The sequence below is a fragment of the Rhinoderma darwinii genome, chromosome 3 (assembly GCF_050947455.1).
Source record: "Rhinoderma darwinii isolate aRhiDar2 chromosome 3, aRhiDar2.hap1, whole genome shotgun sequence".
Taxonomy (NCBI): Eukaryota; Metazoa; Chordata; class Amphibia; order Anura; family Rhinodermatidae; genus Rhinoderma; species Rhinoderma darwinii.
The window spans coordinates 396,865,852-396,885,535 of NC_134689.1; the positions used below are offsets into that span (position 1 = coordinate 396,865,852).

The following is a 19,684-nucleotide window of genomic DNA, read 5'->3' on the forward strand; positions in this document are numbered from 1 at the left end:
GCTGGTAGACGTCGGACTGGTAGACGTCGGACTGGTAGACGTCGGGCTGGTAGACGTCGGTATACCTTATTTTTGAAGGATGGAATAGCGTAGTAGACTTTGCTATTCCATCCTGAGAGATTCCACAAAAAAACGTATACCGCTCCTGACATTAATATATGGACAGTGACGTCAGGAGCTTCCCAATGCCAGAGTCCCCAGACAGAGCATCACAAGTGCTCTGCCCGTGGACTTTGTCCCTGGGAAAGCTCCTGACATCACTGTCCATATATGTAAAGTGATGTGAGGGAATTCTCCAGGGCCGGAATCCCGTTGCCGACCCTCCGGCCGTGTACTCAGGCTTTGCAAAGCTTCTGACGTCACTTTACTTACATGGACATCAGGAACAGCGTCCACACTGTGAGTCCACTACACAAAAACATGTGACACGTAGCAGCGAGGCGTCATTTATAGCCATTTATTTATATACATATATTTATATAGTGATAACCTTAATACAATACAGGTAGTAAACCGTCTCACATATAAGTATGGATAACAAAAATATATATATATAGCAGTGCCTCTCGTACAACCAATATCAGAAAGATTATTGCTGAAACTCATGGAAGGAGTTTAGACGGCAGGTGTAGGGAAGAGCCTGAGAGAGGGTACCCCAAACTCAATGGGCCTCATCATGGACCAATACTTGGGCAAAGTGGGGCAAATGCCCCCAAGGCACCAATCACATCACTGCTTACATTATTATCAGCCATAAAAATAAACCAAAAACTAAATCTGAATAGTTGCTACGGGCAACGGATCCATTTTTTCGTCTGCACCAGTTATAGTACATGAGACCCTAGACCTGCACATATCACCTCTCTACACATCACCTCTTAGGGTCAGTTTGCACAGAGTTTTTTGGTGCCGATATTGACGCGGAAACCACTTCGATTTTATTGGGAGTCGGAGGCAGTTTTTTCCTGCTTGCGCTTTTAGCTGCTCGCGGGGGAAAAAAAGCGTCATGCTCTTTCTTCCCGCCGTTCCGTCTCTGATCTCCCATTGAAATCAGTGGGAGGCAGAGAAAGCATTTTTCATTGCGTTTTTTGCCCGCGGTGCTAAATGACCACTGCCAAAAAATGCCGCAAAAACCACGGCAAGAAAGTGCAGGAAGGTGAAAATCGGCCTCTAAATTCCTACTTTGAAAGGCCCATATTCTATCCTGTGTCCTTCACTCCAAAAATGTACAATGATTGCTCCCTAATAAGTGCCCATGATCTGTGATGCAAATTATTCCCAGTACATGTAAAAGTGGAGTTGTCCTTTAAGCCACCTGGAGATCAGTGGGAATCTCTTCTTCCTTTAGGCTCCCGCATTGATTGTCCTGAAGTGACAGACCTCACGCTCTCTGTCTTTCATTGATAATCTAAAAAGTGAGGACCCAATAGGGACCAGTAATATCTACAGAGCTCCCCGAAGACAGTGACAGGGGCATGACTGAGGTCTGACAACATGGTTCAGCTGGATTGGGACTACCCAAAGGTCGAAGAGTAGAAACTCCAGAGGTGGGGGGGGGGGGGTTGTTAGTCAGAACCCTCCTTTCCAAATACTACACATTGATTGGTCATCAATTAAAGGGGTTTTCTGGGTTTTTTCTCGTAATTAAAGCTTAATCATTGTATAATGAAAAATTCTGCAATTTTTGGTATTTCAGTTCCTCTGCTTGCTGTGAATGAATGAAAACATTCCTTTTTCCATCCAGAAGCTGAAAACCTATACAGGCCTAATACTACGCACAGCTGAGAGTTTGTTGCATTGTAACCAGTCTATGCAATCCGCTGTGAGCAAGGGCGTATGTAGAGGCATAGACATAGTGCCAGCTCATACTACTTTAATGGGGCACTAAATCTAAACCCTTATTTTAATGGGTGGTGAGAACCTGTCCTCTCTCCGCTGGACCTAAAACGTTAGCAAAATGTAGAAGGAATTAACCCAAGGATCGGGAAAAGGAGCAAACAAGCAGCAAGTCCTCCTGTCCCAGGTAGGTAGGGGTGTGGTAGTGTCAACTAGCGCCAGAAGGGGGCATCATTTGGCGTCCTCATCCATATGTATGCACCTGTATCTGAGCTCAGAATCCTAAGCTCCAGGCTGATACATTGTATATAGACGGATACATTGTTGGAAACTAGGAGGCAAGACAGGAGATAAAATTGTGTTTCTGCTGTGTTTAGCTCACAGGGGATTGTCTAGACTAGATGCAATTGTAACAAATCCTCAGCTGTCAGGTCTGTATATCTTATGAATGTTCCCATTCACTGACCACAAGCAAAGTTCTTGAAAATGAGAAGGAATTTAGTGGGCTTAATAACAAGCGTCTTTTCTATTTCTTCAGCCATTTCTATGTCATCACTTGTCCACATTCTTACTTTCAATCTTGAGTTCTGCTTTCTCCCTCAATTATATCTTTATTAACTCTTTCTGAACCTCCACATTAACCTGTTCCTGCCTGCCCTCACTGATAACCCATCCCTCAGGCCTCCAGCTCTCCTCTCTCCATGGTGCTGAAGCAGGATGAATAGTGGTTTTTGCAGTGCTGTGTTTCAGGGGAAGCCATATGGCTCTGGACGGCATGCAGAGGCAACGATCCACCCGAGTCCTTTTTATAAAGACCACAGGCATCAGGTGGAGAATCGTAACCCAAAATCCTCCTTTTATTGGGATTCATCACTTGGGTTTGTACCTTGGGTCTTAAGATTTTTCTCCGCTCCCTGAAAAGAAAATACAGGAATGTTACCATTTCCTAGACAAGTAACATAGTCACATCACACCCTCCTGTCCGTGTCATCCTGTAGTGGGAGGAGCAGATGTCATGTCACATAGCTCCTCCCTCCTGTCTGTCACCCTGTGATGGGAGGAGCAGACCCCATGTAACATAGCTAATCCCTCGTTTCTGTCACCCTGTGGTGGGGGGAATCGACTCCATGTCTTATATATACCCTCCCCTTGTCAGTGTCACCATGTGGTCGGAGGGGCATGCTCCATGTCACATAGCCCCTTTCCTTTGTCAGTGTCATCAAGTAGTGGGAGGAGCAGGCTCCATGTCCGATAGCTCCTCCCCTTGTCAGTGTCACCCTGTGGTGGAAGGGACAGCTCCCCCTGCAACAATGGCCTTGTTACCCAATGCAACCAATGAGCGTTCAAATATTCCTGATACATGAGGCTCATTGTCTAAAGGCAAAAATAAATGGCGTTGCCTGAGCGTAATAACAGGATAATAAACAATGGTTACCCTCTGGGTAGTAACTCACCATAGTGGAGGACTCGGAGTTCTGAGCATAGAGAAGCATCGCTATGTCATTCTGCCCAGCTTCCAGCGCAATAGACAGAGCTGTGCTCCCATCCTAAAAAAAAGATTATACACGGTGTATTATACATGCTATATGTGTGTTATATCTGTACATCTGATGTCAGAATCAGAACATTATATAGAAATGACGACCCCCGCCTGACAATACAACAGCACAGGTTACACTCCTCTCCAAACATCCAGTGCGGCCCCTTCATTTCCCACCTCATGTTTCCTCCTGGCTCCAGCACCTTTGAGACCCAACCTGTACTACCACCCTCTCAAGAGGAAGATCAAGTCTACCCATTTTAAAAGAGAAAACCAACAATATCCCTTGTAAATTCAATGTGTTAATATAAAAAGAAAATATATCCAAGTGAATCATATAGAAAAATAACTTTATTGTACCTAATATAACAGAGCTGGCAAAAGACAATCAAAAGAAATAATAGCAGCATCCGTCGAAGCAGGTGCGAAAGACGCATTGAGGTCCTGGACAGTGTGTTGTAGGAGTCCATTATGGCATGTGGGTAATTTGGATACAGCTTGGTGCTTCTAGTAGATGTTTTTTTAATAGTCTTCCGTCAGCTGTGTTGTATTCATAATACATAGTTGATAAGGTTGAAAAAAGACACAGGTCCATCAAGTCCATCCTACAATCCTACCGTGTTTATCCAGAGTAAGGCAAAACCCAATGAGGTTGGTGCCAATTGCCTCAATAGGGAAAAAATTCCTCCCCGACTCCAAATATGACAATCAGAATAAATCCTGGGATTAACATCCCATCTCCAGAATCCAGTACTCATAACCTGTAATATTATATTTTCCAAGAAAGGTATAAAGGCCCTTGAATTTGTTCAAAGAATCCACCAACACAACATCCTGTGGCAGAGAGTCCCATAGTCTCACCGCTCTTAGGCCCCATGCACACGAACGTGTTTTTGCGTCCGCAATTCCCCCGAAAATCCACGGGAGAATTGCGGACCCATTCATTTCTATAGGCCCATACACACTATCCGTGTTTTCACGGGTCCCCGCATGTTCGCAAATCCGTGCCGCACAAACTCGGGACATGTCTTATTACGGCCCACAAATTCGATGCGGACATGCCCATAGAAGTCAATGGGCCCGTGGAAAATGCGGGTACACCTCCGTGTGTCAACCGCAGTTTGCGGATTTGCGGAAGTGTTGCTAGGCTACGACCGGGAATGAGTTCTGTCGTCATCCTGTTTTACCTAGGCTTTTTTTTTTTATCCGCATTTTGCGGATTACATACGGATGAACTGCGTAGGACATTTCACGGAACACGGTCCTGGAATTTGCGGACCAGAAAAACACTACGGTCGTGTGCATGAGGCCTTACAGTAAAGAATCCCCATCTGTGATGATGGTAAAACCTTTTTTGCCTCTAGATGAAGAGGATACACCCTTGTCCTTGTTATAGTTACAGGCCTAGCTGTAAAAAGAGCATTAGAAAGATCTCTGTATTGTCTAGTTATATATTTGTACATTATAATTAGATCGCCCCTAAGCCGTCTTTTTCCTAAACTGAATAGCCCCAAGTTTGATAACCTTTCTTGGTTCTGCAATCCGCCCATTCCCTTAATTACCTTGGTCGCCCTTTGCACCCTTTCTAGTTCAGCCATGTCCTTTTTATACACAGGTGCCCAAAATTGTACACAATATTCCATGTGTGGTCTGACTAGCGATTTATATAGAGGCAAAACTATGTTCTTGTCATGAGCCTCTATGCCTCTTTTGATGATCTCATTTTTCTATTTGCCTTGGCCGCAGCTGCCTGGCACTGGTTGCTAAAGGTAAATGAACTGTCCACCAATATCCCCAAATCTTTTTCAGTATAAGTTTTACCCAGTGTTTTACCATTTAAATCTGTTTCCTCGGCCCAAGTACATATTCTTACATTTATCCCCATTAAACTTCATATGCCAGTTCTCTGCCCAAACCTCCAGCTTCCCCAAATCCCTCTGTAGTATTACATTATCCTCCTCTGTGTTGATTACTTTACAGTGCTTAGTATCATCTTCAAATACTGAAATTATACTCTGTAAACCCTCTACAAGGTCATTAATAAACATATTAAAAAGAAGAGGGCCCAATACTTCCCCCTGTGGAACCCCACTGGTAACGGTCACCCACTGTAAAGATGTACCATTAACCCCATCACGACTGCCATATGGCTAGATACGTTCTAACTTCCGATGCCCCGTGCACTTAGCACGTGTATAAACACTGACAGCCTGGAACGGGTTTAATGAGTGCAGTGTAGCTTCAGTGTGAGCAGCACTGCATTGTCCTAACGGCCGGGGCTTGAGAGCCCCGGAATATACCCCCCACTGTAGATAGTGCCACCCACAACCCCCTGTAGGCAGCTCAAAACCCTGGCCGAGGATTCCCCTCCTAGAGGGAGCCCATGCCGTCTCTCCATCCCCGCTGTAGATAGTGCCACCCCCTGCAGATAGCAACTTCCCCGCTATAGATCGCATCGCACTCTCAACTGTAGATACCACCACCTGAACTGACTCTAGGAGCGGAATCCCCGGTGTCAGAGCGCTGTCCGGGGATTCCGCTTCTAGAGAGCGTTTGGACAGGAATCCCTGGCCGACACTCTGCCCAGGGATTCCGCTACTGGAGAAGCCCCAGGTGTCACTATCCATATAGGGACAATGACGTCAGCATCTCTCTCTAGGAGTGGAATCCCCGGGGTCAGATCGCTCTGTGTCGGGGATTCCGCTACTGGAGAAGCCCCTGGTGTCACTAACCATATATGGACAGCGACGTCAGGGGACACTCCTGGAGCGGAATCACCACTTTGGAAGGGGATTCCGCTTTTAGAGTTAACCCCTGACGTCACTGTCCATATATGGACAGAGACATCAGGGGCTTCCTGTAGGAGCGGAATCTTCGGCCAGAGGGATTCCACTCCTACAGGGAGCTACAGTGGTGAAATTTACAGGAAGGGGGTGCCATTTACAGGTGGGGTGGTGGAGCTAACTGCAGCGGGGATATTGCTAAATACAGGGGAGATGTTGCTATCTACAGTGGTGGTGGCGCTATTTACAGGGGGTGTGGTGCTATCTACAGGGGGGTGCTATATACAGGGGGTGTGGCACTATCTACATGGGTACTGTGGCATTATATTGGCACTACCTACAGGGGACACTGGCACTATCTACATGGGCACTATCTACAGGGAGAACTGTGGCACTATTTACAGTGGGCACTATCTATGTGGGCACTGGTACTATCTATATGGGCAATGTGGCACTATCTACAGTAATATTGCGTCACTATCTACATGGGCACTGTGGTGTTTTCAGGGGGCTGGGACAAAAACTCTAATGAATAAAATTCATCAATTTTTTTAACGTCCATGAAAAACAGATGGCAAATGCCGATTAAAAACGGTCAGACGGCCGGGAAATGGATTCAAATTTTGAGACACATTGATGCTAAACAGCCACGAAAAACTGACATTTGATTCGTTGTTGACTGACATTTTTTTCACGGTCGTGTGTATATAGCCCTCTTCACTCTCCCCTCACAGCGAACCAGGGTGACAGAGAGAGAAGAGCACTAACTGTTACAGAGCTCTATAGTGTATGGATGGATGGATGCATAGATAGATAAAAAAAATAAAAAAAATTTGTGATTTGTCTGCTCATAATAAAAATTAAAAACACACTGAATTAATTAAACTAATCTAAAAAATGAAAGCCTCATAAGTCTTATAAAAAAAAATAAAAATAGTTGTGATATTCAAAGCGGTTCCAAAAATATTATCGTTTAAAGAAGTGCATATCAAAAATTTAAAATTTGACCTGGACACACGGGCATCAATGACCCTTGGTCATGAAAGGGTTAGGCTGGGTTCACACGACCTATTTTCAGACGTATTGGAGGCGTTTTACGCCTCGAATTACGTCTGTAAAAACGGCTCCAATACGTCGGCAAACATCTGTCCATTACTTTCAATGGGCTTTACGATGTACTGTGCCGACGACCTGTAATTTTACGCATCGCTGTCAAAAGACGGCTCGTAAAATTACAGCCTCGTCAAAAGAAGTGCAGGACACTTCTTGGGACGTTTTTGGAGCTGTTTTCTCATAGACTCTATTGAAAACAGCTCCAAAAACGGCCGTAAAAAATGCAGCGAAAACGCAGCAAAAAAGGCGAGTTGCTCAAAAAACGTCTGAAAATCAGGGGCTGTTTTCCCTTGAAAACAGCTCCGTATTTTGAGACGTTTTGGACTCTACGTGTGAACATACCCTTAATAACCACCCTCTGTTTTCTATCACTGAGCCAGTTGTTAACCCAATTACTCCCATTTTCCCCAGTCCCATCATTCTCATTTTATGCCCCAGTCTTTTATACGGCACAGGACCGATCCCTCATAAGCCCATACCGATATGAAATTTTACCTATATTTTCATTGGGATATTCCCGGATGGCATCTCTTACAAAACCTTCAAATATTTTACTCACAGTGAACGATAAACTTACAGGCTTAGAGTATGTGCAGTAAACATATTTTTGTATATGATCCACTTGGATATATTATCTTTATGTATATTGAGACATTGAATTTACAAGGGACATTGTAGGTTTTCTATATAGTTTTGGTGGACCCCTTTTTGTCTTGTTCGAGGTTATGTGGCCTATTGTCCTTGATAGGTTAACCATTTTATAAGAGGTTCTACAGCAGCCAGGGCATTGAACTGTATGATACACACAACAGCTGCCTCAGAACCACTTTATTAACATGAACTAACTGAGGTTCTGCAGCAGCTGGGAGGCGCATGGGCATAGATAGGTGAGGGGGCCCGTGGACATGTGCCAAAGGTGCTGGGTACCAACAAACCACTTTGCCTCAACCAAGGTATACAGATAAAAGGCTAGGACAATAAACTGAATCTCTGTTCCAGGTGAAGTAGAGCCTAGTCTAGCTGTAATACACTGCGCCGTGCCATAACTGCTGCAGAACTTCTTTACGAAGAGAAGGGAAAGTTCATAACAGTCAATATGTAACAGGAATGATTTTCTGTACAAACCGGCACATGTGTTATGCAGCATATTGCCTCAGATGCTGCAGAACCTCTTTGAAAATGATTGGGGCAATATATTTATATGCACCTCAGTGCCTAATGCCCCCCCCCCATAGTGTGACCAGGTACTATTGTATAGTTATGTGTTTTCAAAGTCTTCCTATAGTAGGGGTACATTAAGGGGTTGTCTGTTACTATATAATGACTTACGTTATCTGTAAGCCCCATGTCACAAGTAGGAACAGCCAGTAGGAGGCTGACGATATCCACGTGTCCGTGTTCGCAAGCACACATGAGCGCAGTGGAGCCATCGTGATCCTGCACATTTACATCCGCCCCACACTGCAGCAGAGCACGCACCACATCCAGACGCCCGTGACTGACCGCCAGCATCAGAGCGGTTTGACCTGCCTGAAAAAAAACGTGCAAATTGGTGTCAATTCATAAGAAAGACTGCGCCAGGACTATAATAGGGCCACTAGGGGGTGATATCCAGCACTTTCTAAGCAATGCAACCCATTTTTCCATTTTCTCATTTCTATGGAGACAACCCAACATTTCCCCTTGGGGAAAACAGAAAGAATAGGATAAATTTATACTGGTCTGATTAAAAGGGCTCTCCACTTTGGACAATTCTTGCTTATTAAAATGGTCCCTTGACAATAAGCTGGTCACAAAGTGTCCTCCTGCTAGGACCTCCAGCGATCAGCTGTAATCTGTGGGGAACCCTGGCAGTAAGTGTTTCGTTTCCCTGCAGCGCCACCACAGGGGAAATTAAGTATTACACAGTGCTCTTTCAAATCAATGTGTTGTCTGTGTAATGCAGGACATGAGATGTCGTCCAGAGAGAGACGCTCTTTGTAACCACTCTCCGCTCTGGCCAAGAGAAGAGGATCCTTAACAGAAGATCTCCTTTTATTATCTGAGAATTCCCTAATAGAGTGAATGAAAATGGGTTTTCTTAATTGGACTATACGGTCATGATGATACCAAATGTTTATATTATCTTATTTTTTGGGACTTAGGTTTAATAAAGTTTATTTATTGTAAAAAATGTGCATTCGTGTGTATTTTTTTATTTTACATTACTGTGTTTTTATTAATTTTACTTTTTTTTTCTTTTTCAATACCATTTGGCAATCTTTAATTTTGTTGTATTTTGTTCCCGGAATTCCTGAAGCTTTTCTAATATTGATGACGCGCCAACACGGCCCCGTGTGACTGAGGGCTTGCTTCCTGCGCTGTTCATGTCGACGTGTTATCAATGGCATGACCGCAAGGGGCTGTCACATTGCCTATTGCTGGAGTCCCCGAGCAGAGCATCAGCTAGCGCTTTGCTCGGGACTCCAGCACTGCTCCCGACATTTAGTCAGTGACTTCAGGGGTATCCTATAGCTGGAACTCCCAAGCAGAGCACCAGCTGATGCTCTACTCGGGGACCCCAGTACTGCTGCCGACGTCACTATAGGGTTTTAGCAATATATGTCTTCGTTCTCTGCAAATTTCCCATTCAGGAGTCTGGAAAAGCTGGGTGACAAACGCTTGGACCTATAGCAGCAATTGTCCAATGTGGTATTCACAATGATAATATATTTTCGGTCACTTGGTAGTGGATTTAACCCTTTAATGAGACCCCGTCTGTAAACACACACCTGGCTGGCTCTGCAGTTGACGTCTCCAAGACGAAGCATCTGTGTGACCGTCTCAATGTCCTCTTTGGAGCGGAAGGCTGCCAGAGCCGTGAGCATGAGCGGGGTGAAGCCGGCCTTATTCTGTCTGTTCACATCACACAGGCCTGGGGGTGAGTAAGAAGGGGAGGAGGGGTAAGAGAAGGCATCTTGGAGGGTTTGAAGCTTACTGAAAGGAAAGGGACATATACTGGAACAGATGGAGTAAATTAAAGGGGTTCGGTTTGCCAAAGGACGTTCAATAGCAAATGGGGCGAAATATAAGGATAATTAAAGGGATGCGCATGGATTACATGAGAACACGTTGAAAATCAGCTAAGCACAGGGTGCACCACTGCTGAGACCCCAGCGATCAGCAGTAATCTGTGGGTGAACCGGGCATCAAGTGTCCACTTTCCCTACAGTGCCTCCGCAGGTGAAGTGAAGCATTACATGCCTATAGAAATCAATGGGCTGTCTATGTAATGCACGGACATGCCTTCTAGAGAGAGTAATGTGGACCATGGAGGGGATAATAAATATCGTGCCAGCCACACAGCAGTGGCTGGTACATTCCTATTGGCTCTGGTCTGACTGCCATATTGTATGGGCAGTTCATTGGCTGGAATTTGTATGGCCACTGCTGTGTTAATGGGACTATTTTATGCTATGTTTCTGGCATACTTTTAGTGGTAATTCTTCTATGTGCAGAATCAAAAGGTATGGGCAATTCTGTTTGATTACAATGTTGGCACTACAGTGGGGAATATACTTCTATGTATGTGGCCAGATGTGGCGGCAGTCTGCTGTGAGAACTATCAATTGGCTCAGCTGAGGGATATCATTTTCTTCATCATCTCTGTGCCAATCTGAGAACTCCTGATTGTATTCAGGTTATTACAAGGGTTGGTTTTGGATTTGTGGGCAGATTATTAAGAGTTGGGGCATACAGCTAAAAATATTGCTGCGGCATATACTTCTATTACTGAGGCTCCTTAATGGCGGCTAGCCCTTATTGTGGCAACCGACAGGTAGTTAGTTGGATCACCCATATTATAGATGGTGGGTGAAGTGGTCACCTTGTACCATCAGAGTGATGATGTCACTGGTGTCAAATGCAAACTAACCAACATTTAAATCTCCTGAATTTTAGCCCCCCAAAATTAGCAGAAACACTAAACTTGCATAAACTTCACCCTATTCTGTGGTGTGGTTCGACAAAATCGGGACTGTAGGCAAGTATGGTCACATGACACATGATTGTGGGAGCTTCCATAATGTCAGAGGTGTCGTTTCTTGGATGCTTACTGCAAAATCTTTACTAGTGCTCCCAATTTATACTACCACTGTCTTTGGACCCCTTACCCAAGTGAGAATACTGCAACCTCAGCACCCCCTATAGCTATGCCACTGCCAAATATATCAGGCTAAACAACGTACTGTGCCACAGTCTATTATAGCCCTTAGCCAAAGCGTTGTGTTAATGACCTTGATGGGGGCCGGGACAAATCCATCATGAGTATTAATTTCCATTAGTGATGAGATCGGGCAATCATAGCATTGAACCAAAGCTATGCACAACAGTGACATCTACTGGCGGAGAGTAGTTACTGCGTGTGAAGTTATACTGAGGAAGAGTAAAAACATTAATTTCACAAAATATAGGCATTACAATTTAATCAGATGTGTTTTGATAAATTCCATGTTATCACCCTTCAAGAAACCGTCAATCACCACCCAATAAGCAATATGTGTGTTCTCACCAGAATCAAGGAGCTGCCTGACCACGGTAAAGTTAGACTGGGACACAGCATAGTGGACTGCAGTGTTCCCTTTAGTATCGGCCATGTTTATGATGACTTCCAGGAGACGAGGAGACATAGCACGGAAGACATTTAAATGATGGCGTATGATGGCTGGCTCCACCTCCTTCTGTCTGAAGATTTTCATCCATTCCTTCATAACGGCTTCATATGCTGCTGCCTAAACACACAAGCAGAAGCAATGTTAAAATATGACGCACATGTCCAGCTCCATATATTTTATTACTATATCTATCTATCTATCTATCTATCTATCTATCTATCTATCTATCTATCTATCTATCTATCTATCTATCTATCTATCTATCTATCTATCTATCTATCTATCTATCTATCTATCTATCTATCTATATCTGTATCTGTATCTATGTATATACAGTGAAGGAAATAAGTATTTGATCCCTTGCTGATTTTGTAAGTTTGCCCACTGTCAAAGTCATGAACAGTCTAGAATTTTTAGGCTAGGTTAATTTTACCAGTGAGAGATAGATTATATTTTAAAAAAAAACTGAAAATCACATTGTCAAAATGATATATATTTGTTTGCATTGTGCACAGAGAAATAAGTATTTGATCCCCTACCAACCATTAAGAGTTCAGCCTCCTCCAGACCAGTTACACGCTCCAAATCAACTTGGTGCCTGCATTAAAGACAGCTCTTACATGGTCACCTGTATAAAAGACTCCTGTCCACAGACTCAATTACTCAGTCTGACTCTAACCTCTACAACATGGGCAAGACCAAAGAGCTTTCTAAGGATGTCAGGGACAAGATCATAGACCTGCACAAGGCTGGAATGGGCTACAAAACCATAAGTAAGACGCTGGGTGAGAAGGAGACAACTGTCGGTGCAATAGTAAGAAAATGGAAGACATACAAAATGACTGTCAATCGACATCGATCTGGGGCTCCATGCAAAATCTCACCTCGTGGGGTATCCTTGATCCTGAGGAAGGTGAGAGCTCAGCCGAAAACTACACGGGGGGGAACTTGTTAATGATCTCAAGGCAGCTGGGACCACAGTCACCAAGAAAACCATTGGTAACACATTACGCCGTAATGGATTAAAATCCTGCAGTGCCCGCATGGTCCCCCTGCTCAAGAAGGCACATGTACAGGCCCGTCTGAAGTTTGCAAATGAACATCTGGATGATTCTGAGAGTGATTGGGAGAAGGTGCTGTGGTCAGATGAGACTAAAATTGAGCTCTTTGGCATTAACTCAACTCGCCGTGTTTGGAGGAAGAGAAATGCTGCCTATGACCCAAAGAACACCGTCCCCACAGTCAAGCATGGAGGTGGAAACATTATGTTTTGGGGGTGTTTCTCTGCTAAGGGCACAGGACTACTTCACCGCATCAATGGGAGAATGGATGGAGCCATGTACCGTCAAATCCTGAGTGACAACCTCCTTCCCTCCACCAGGACATTAAAAATGGCTCGTGGCTGGGTCTTCCAGGACGACAATGACCCGAAACATACAGCCAAGGCAACAAAGGAGTGGCTCAAAAAGAAGCACATTAAGGTCATGGAGTGTCCTAGCCAGTCTCCAGACCTTAATCCCATCGAAAACTTATGGAAGGAGCTGAAGATCCGAGTTGCCAAGCGACAGCCTCGAAATCTTAATGATTTACAGATGATCTGCAAAGAGGAGTGGGCCAAAATTCCATCTAACATGTGTGCAAACCTCATCATCAACTACAAAAAAACGTCTGACTGCTGTGCTTGCCAACAAGGGTTTTGCCACCAAGTATTAAGTCTTGTTTGCCAAAGGGATCAAATACTTATTTCTCTGTGCACAATGCAAATAAATATATATCATTTTGACAATGTGATTTTCTGTTTTTTTTTTTAAATATAATCTATCTCTCACTGGTAAAATTAACCTAGCCTAAAAATTCTAGACTGTTCATGACTTTGACAGTGGGCAAACTTACAAAATCAGCAAGGGATCAAATACTTATTTCCTTCACTGTATATATATATATATATATATATATATATATATATATATATGCATATCCTCATCTAAACAAACAACGGCTTTCATATGCGATAGGACTACAACTCTCAGCATACTATGCCAACTAATGCGTCCTTCCACTGAGGGTGAATATTTCTAGCTGGGACTTTTGGTTCCACCACGCATGGTAAGTCTGGTCTCATGTTTTCTTACCTTCTCAGCATCTGTAAGGGTGGCAGGTTCATCGAGAAATTTCTGTAGAGCGACACAGCCTGAGATCAGTACGTTACTGAGCTCCACCCTGCAACAAATCAAGATGGAGACCCAAGTTGGAGAACTGGGACAGGGAAATCCCTACCCATTTATTGAAGGAGCAAAACAGTGTTATTCTTAAGGCAATTCCCATCGCCCTTGTTCGCGATCATTATGGCCACTATAGAACGGGGGATGCATTTGAAGGTCCGCGGCCATTGGGCAAGGATGGAGCCAACCTGAATGTGGGCCCGTTTGTCCAGCAGTGATGACCATCCGTGATATAGTCTAAAGCCCCATTGTGACTGGCTCTATATGGTTAGCGCTATACAGTAATATCTGTACTAGTCTTACCTGGGCACTGGACTAGTTGGGGATGGGATGGTTGCTGGGGTCTCTGGGGCTTTGTGCTTCTCAGTGTCTTTCGGCTGGCTGCTGGTTGCGAGTGGTAGATGAATGTCTGTCTGGGTCGTTGTCAGCCCCTCACTGGCCTCATGATATTCACTTTCTGTGCTTTCACTGTCAGATGGATTCTCCATAGTTCCAGAATCTTCTGACGATGCCGCATCCATTCTATAAGAGGTGTGGCAGCCATTAGAGTTGACTAATAGCACCTCAACCTTTTGTCGTCATGTCATTTTAAGGTTTAAAATTCTGTGCTGAATAATTTCCTAATATATCTTTATAGTGTTCTGATATGGAGCTTCAAATCTCCTGCATGTTCTGGCTGCCAGTAGCCGCCACTAGGGCGTGGTCACTGCATGCTGTGATATTACTGAGAATGTAGGAAGTGCCTGAGCTCCCTCTAGTGGTGACTGCAGGCAGCCATAATTCTATCATTTTACTCTGTCTATACAGCACATTTAGACCCTTTTCACATCGAGTTTTTTGAAGGCGGAAAAATCTGCCTTAAAATTTCTTCAGGAATTTTGAGGCAGATTTTGACCTGCCTGCACTCTTTTTGACGTGTTTTTTGCAGCGTTTTTCGGCCACCGCCATTAAGCGACACGGCAAAAGACGCAGCGAAAACAGCTTTTTCTGCCTCCCATTGATGTTAATAGGAGTTCAGGGACGGAAATGCCTAAAGAAAGAGCATGTCACTCAATGGGAGGCAATTTCGGACGTTTTTTTGTCGTGGTGTCCCACGCGGTTCCCGCGTAAAAAACAGCGCCAAAAAACTTTGTGAACTAAACAGAGCTCTAACTACTATAGCGATATATTAAGAAATTAAAATCGGCACAAAAGTATGAACTTAAATAAGATAAAAAGTAAAAATGGTATTCAAGGGTGGACATTCAATTTAAGATACATGGTAAAGAAGAATATGGTTTCTGTAGGGAAACCAGTCAGTGTGTTTAATTTCCCTGCAGCACCACCACAGGGGAGATTGAGCATTACACAGTGTCCATAAAGCCGTATATGTATTCTAATTACTCCTCTGTCACTTACTCTCCATTAACCCCAGAATACTGAGATTTAGTTTCATGTTCATCCTGAGGGATTCCTTTCCCTGAAAAATCTGAAAAATACAATAAAACATTATCACAATTTTCCCATCTTTCCATGGACATAAATAAATCAAACAAATAAGACCAATTAAAGGAGTTGGCTGGTTGATAAATATTCATAGTAAATGACATATTATCCAGCCATTGTGCAGATATGGAATCAACATCTACATCAATATCTACATCCCCCTGGATCAATGTAATTGATGGTTTGGATCCACACCTCTATGACAACCTTGCACCTAATAGAAATCAAAAGTGGACATGTTGTCATCAGAATCTCTCAGTAGTGCAGCCTCAGGCTTTGGGTCTGTAACTTCAAGCAATCATATCTCAGCCTAGAATTAAGATATTAGCAAACAGTTTTCATATTTTTAGTGTACACTAAAGGGACGTTTTAAAATTTCTTCTTGCAGGTCTCCTTTAAGATGAATTTTCATAAGCCAGACAAACCCTATAAGGACTAAGTGAAACAGATGACATCTAGTAAGGAAATCCCACTTGTAATCAATTATGATATTTAAGGGGAAGTCCACCCAATAATGTTCTTTTATTATGTAAATCACATAAGCCTTGAGTTCTTTTGCGTCGTTCATACTTCCGTCACTAGAAATCCCTGACAATGTTTCAAACCGATGACCATCCTGCTTCCGGCTCCCCTCCCTCCCCCCCCCCCCACAAAGTAGCGGACTCAGTACTCTACATAAGAGACATAATTAGTTTGGTCAGCAGGTGGCAGTATTACACAGCCTTACCTGGAGTATTCTACATGGAGGAACGGGGGCATGTGAATATGGGGTAATAGGCCGCATTATTTATAAGGCATGGGGATGCACTCTATATAGGTTGATATGGCTACACTCTATATAGGGGAGTATATGACTGCACTTAGTTGCACATGTAGCTGCACTCAGTGGCGTAACTACCGCCGCAGCAGCCGTAGCGGCTGCTACAGGGCCCGCGGCATGAGGGGGCCCGTGTCGCCCGCCGGCACGGGCCCCCATCATGGCCGGAGGCTCCGCTAGCAGCCGCTATGGCTGCTACAGCGCGACGCCACTGAACACTACGGCAGAGCAGGGAGGTATCTCCCCGCTCTGCCATTAAACAAAAGACATGTATCTCCTATCCACAGGACTGGGGATACATGTGTGATCGCTGGCAGCGATAGGGAGAACGGGGGACTGATAGTCCCCTGAAGTTCTCCATCACAAACCTCGAACTTCCGGGGTCTGTGTCGGCAGCTCCGTAGAAATGAATGGAGCGCCGGTCGCGCTTGTGCGCATGCGTGACCAGCGCTCCTTTCATTTCTATTGAGCTGCGCAGACGCCGGAAGTCAGAGGTTAGTCATGGAGAACTTCGGGGGACTTTCGGTCCCCCGTTCTCCCTATCGCTGCCAGTGATCACTCATGTATCCCCTATCCTGTGGAGAGGGGATACATGTATTTTGTAGGACACGCTGTAGATCGGATTTTTTTGGGGGGTTGGGGCTGCATAGCATTACCTACAGGGGGGGGGCTGTATAGCGAGACCTACAGGCGGGGGGGGCTATATAGCGTTACCTACAGGGGGGGCTGTATGGCGTTACCTACAGGCGGGGGGGCTGTATAGCGTTACCTACAGGGGGGGCTGTATGGCGTTACCTACAGGGGGGGCTGTATGGTGTTACCTACAGGGGGGGCTGTATAGCGAGACCTACAGGCGGGGGGGCTGTATAGCGTTACCTACAGGGGGGGCTGTATGGCGTTACCTACAGGGGGGCTGTATGGCGTTACCTACAGGGGGGGCTGTATGCCGTTACCTACAGGGGGGCTGTATGGCGTTACCTACAGGGGGTCTGTATGGCGTTACCTACAGGGGGTCTGTATGGCGTTACCTACAGGGGGAGCTGTATGGCGTTACCTACAGGGGGGGCTGTATGGCGTTACCTACAGGGGGGGCTGTATGGCGTTACCTACAGGGGGGGCTGTATGGCGTTACCTACAGGGGGGGCTGTATGGCGTTACCTACAGGGGGGGCTGTATGGCGTTCTCTACAGGGGGGCTGTATGGCCTTCTCTACAGGGGGGGCTGTATGGCGCTATCTACAGAGGGGGCTGTATGGCGCTATCTACAGAGGGGGCTGTATGGAGTTATCTACAGAGGTGGCTGTATGGCGCTATCTACAGAGGGGGCTGTATGGAGTTATCTACAGAGGGGGCTGTATGGCGTTATCTACAGGGGGGGCTGTGAAAAAGGCACTATCTACAAAGGGGGGGGTTGTGTGACACCCAGGGGAGGGGGGGCCCAGTCTAAAGTTTGCTATGGGGCCCAGTCTTTCCTAGTTACGCCCCTGGCTGCACTCTATATGGGTGGATGTATAGGACTATATGGAGGCACATTATATGGGGGCTTCTGTCTGGCACTGTATATAGGGGCATGTGACTGACAGTGTAATTGAAAGCTTTGTGGTTATCACTGTATATGGGGGCCAGTAGCTATTGGTGTGGCTTTATTTGTATTCAGTAGCTCGCTCTGTCACCTCAAAAGGCAGAACACAGAAGGTTACCCCAGCATGCTATCGGCTTATATTTGGCCATTTCTAAATCTTCTACATATTGAAGAGAGACAGCATGTGCAAGATCACTTCTCCACTGCAAATGAGGGGATTCAGACAGAGTTAAGGCCTGCATTTGGCACTATTAACCCCTTCCCTCTTTAGCCACTTTTGACCTTCCTGACAGAGCCTCATTTTTCAAATCTGACATGTGTCACTTTATGTGGTAATAACTCCGGAATGCTTTCACCTATCCAAGCGATTCTGAGATTGTTTTCTCGTGACACATTGGACTTTATGTTACTGGCAAAATTTGCTCGATATGTTCAGTATTTAATTGTGAAAAACACCAAAAATTAGCGAAAAATTGCAAAAATTAGCATTTTTCTCAATTTAAATGTATCTGCTTGTAAGACAGGCAGTTATACCACACAAAATTGTTGCTAATTAACATCACCCATATGTCTACTTTAGATTGGCATCGTTTTTTGAACATCCTTTTATTTTTCTATGACCTCACAAGGCTTAGAACTTTAGCAGCAATTTCTCACATTTTCAAGAAAATTTCAAAAGGCTATTTTTACAGGGGCCAGTTCAGTTGTGAAGTGGTTTTGAGGGCCTTATATATTAGAAACCCCAAAAAAGTCACCCCATTTTAAAAACTTCACCCCTCAAAGTATTCAAAACAGCATTTAGAAAATGTCTTAACCCTTTACACATTTCACAGGAATTAAAGCAAAGTAGAGGTGAAATTTACAAATTTCATATTTTTCTGCAGAAATACATTTTTAATACAATTTTTTTTATAAAACAGAAGGTTTTACCAGAGAAATGCAACTCAATATTTGTTGCCCAGTTTCTGCAGTTTTAGGAAATATCCCACATGTGGCCGTAGCGTGCTACTGGACTTAAGCACCGGCCTCAGAAGCAAAGGAGCACCTAGTGGATTTTGGGGCCTTATTTTTGTTAGAATATATTTTAGGCACCATGTCAGGTTTGAAGGGCTCTTGCGGTGCCAAAACAGTCAAAATCAACCAAAAGTGACCCCATCTGGGAAACTAGACACCTCAAGGAAATTATCTAGGGGTGTAGTGAGCATTTTGACCGCACAGGTTTTTTACAGAAATTATTGGAAGTAGGCCGTGAAAATTAAAATCAACATTTCTTCAAAGAAAATGTAGGTTTAGCGATTTTTTTTCTCATTTCCACAAGGACTAAAGGAGAAAAAGCACCGCAAAATTTGTAAAGCAATTTCTCCCGAGTAAAACAATACCTCACATGTGGTAATAAACGGTTGTTTAGAGACACGGCGTGGCTGAGAAGGGAAAGAGCGCTATTTGGCTTTTGGAGTTCACATTTAGCAGGAATGGTTTGCGGAGGCCATGTCACATTTACAAAGCCCCTGAGGTGACAAAACAGTGGAAACCCCAAACAAGTGACCCCATTTTGGAAACTATACCCCTTGAGGAAATTATCTAGGGGTATAGTGAGCATTTTGACCCCACAGGTTTTTTGCAGAAATTTTTGCAAGTAGGCTGTGAAAATGAAA

General features: G+C 44.4%; 1 protein-coding gene across 2 annotated transcripts in view; it reads right to left on the reverse strand.

The window, feature by feature from the left end:
• Positions 1–457: 457 nt before the first annotated feature.
• Positions 458–19,684, reverse strand: part of KANK2 (KN motif and ankyrin repeat domains 2) — an 88,581-nt gene continuing 69,354 nt past the window's right edge. For both annotated transcript variants that reach the window (XM_075859015.1, XM_075859017.1), the window contains 8 exons: positions 15,545–15,614; positions 14,450–14,668; positions 14,057–14,144; positions 11,822–12,041; positions 10,044–10,186; positions 8,602–8,802; positions 3,291–3,383; positions 458–2,750 (listed from right to left, as the gene is read on the reverse strand). In XM_075859015.1, the coding sequence (XP_075715130.1) occupies positions 2,694–2,750; positions 3,291–3,383; positions 8,602–8,802; positions 10,044–10,186; positions 11,822–12,041; positions 14,057–14,144; positions 14,450–14,668; positions 15,545–15,614 (1,091 nt within the window). In that variant the 3' untranslated portion in view covers positions 458–2,693. The remainder of the gene's footprint in view (positions 2,751–3,290; positions 3,384–8,601; positions 8,803–10,043; positions 10,187–11,821; positions 12,042–14,056; positions 14,145–14,449; positions 14,669–15,544; positions 15,615–19,684) is intronic.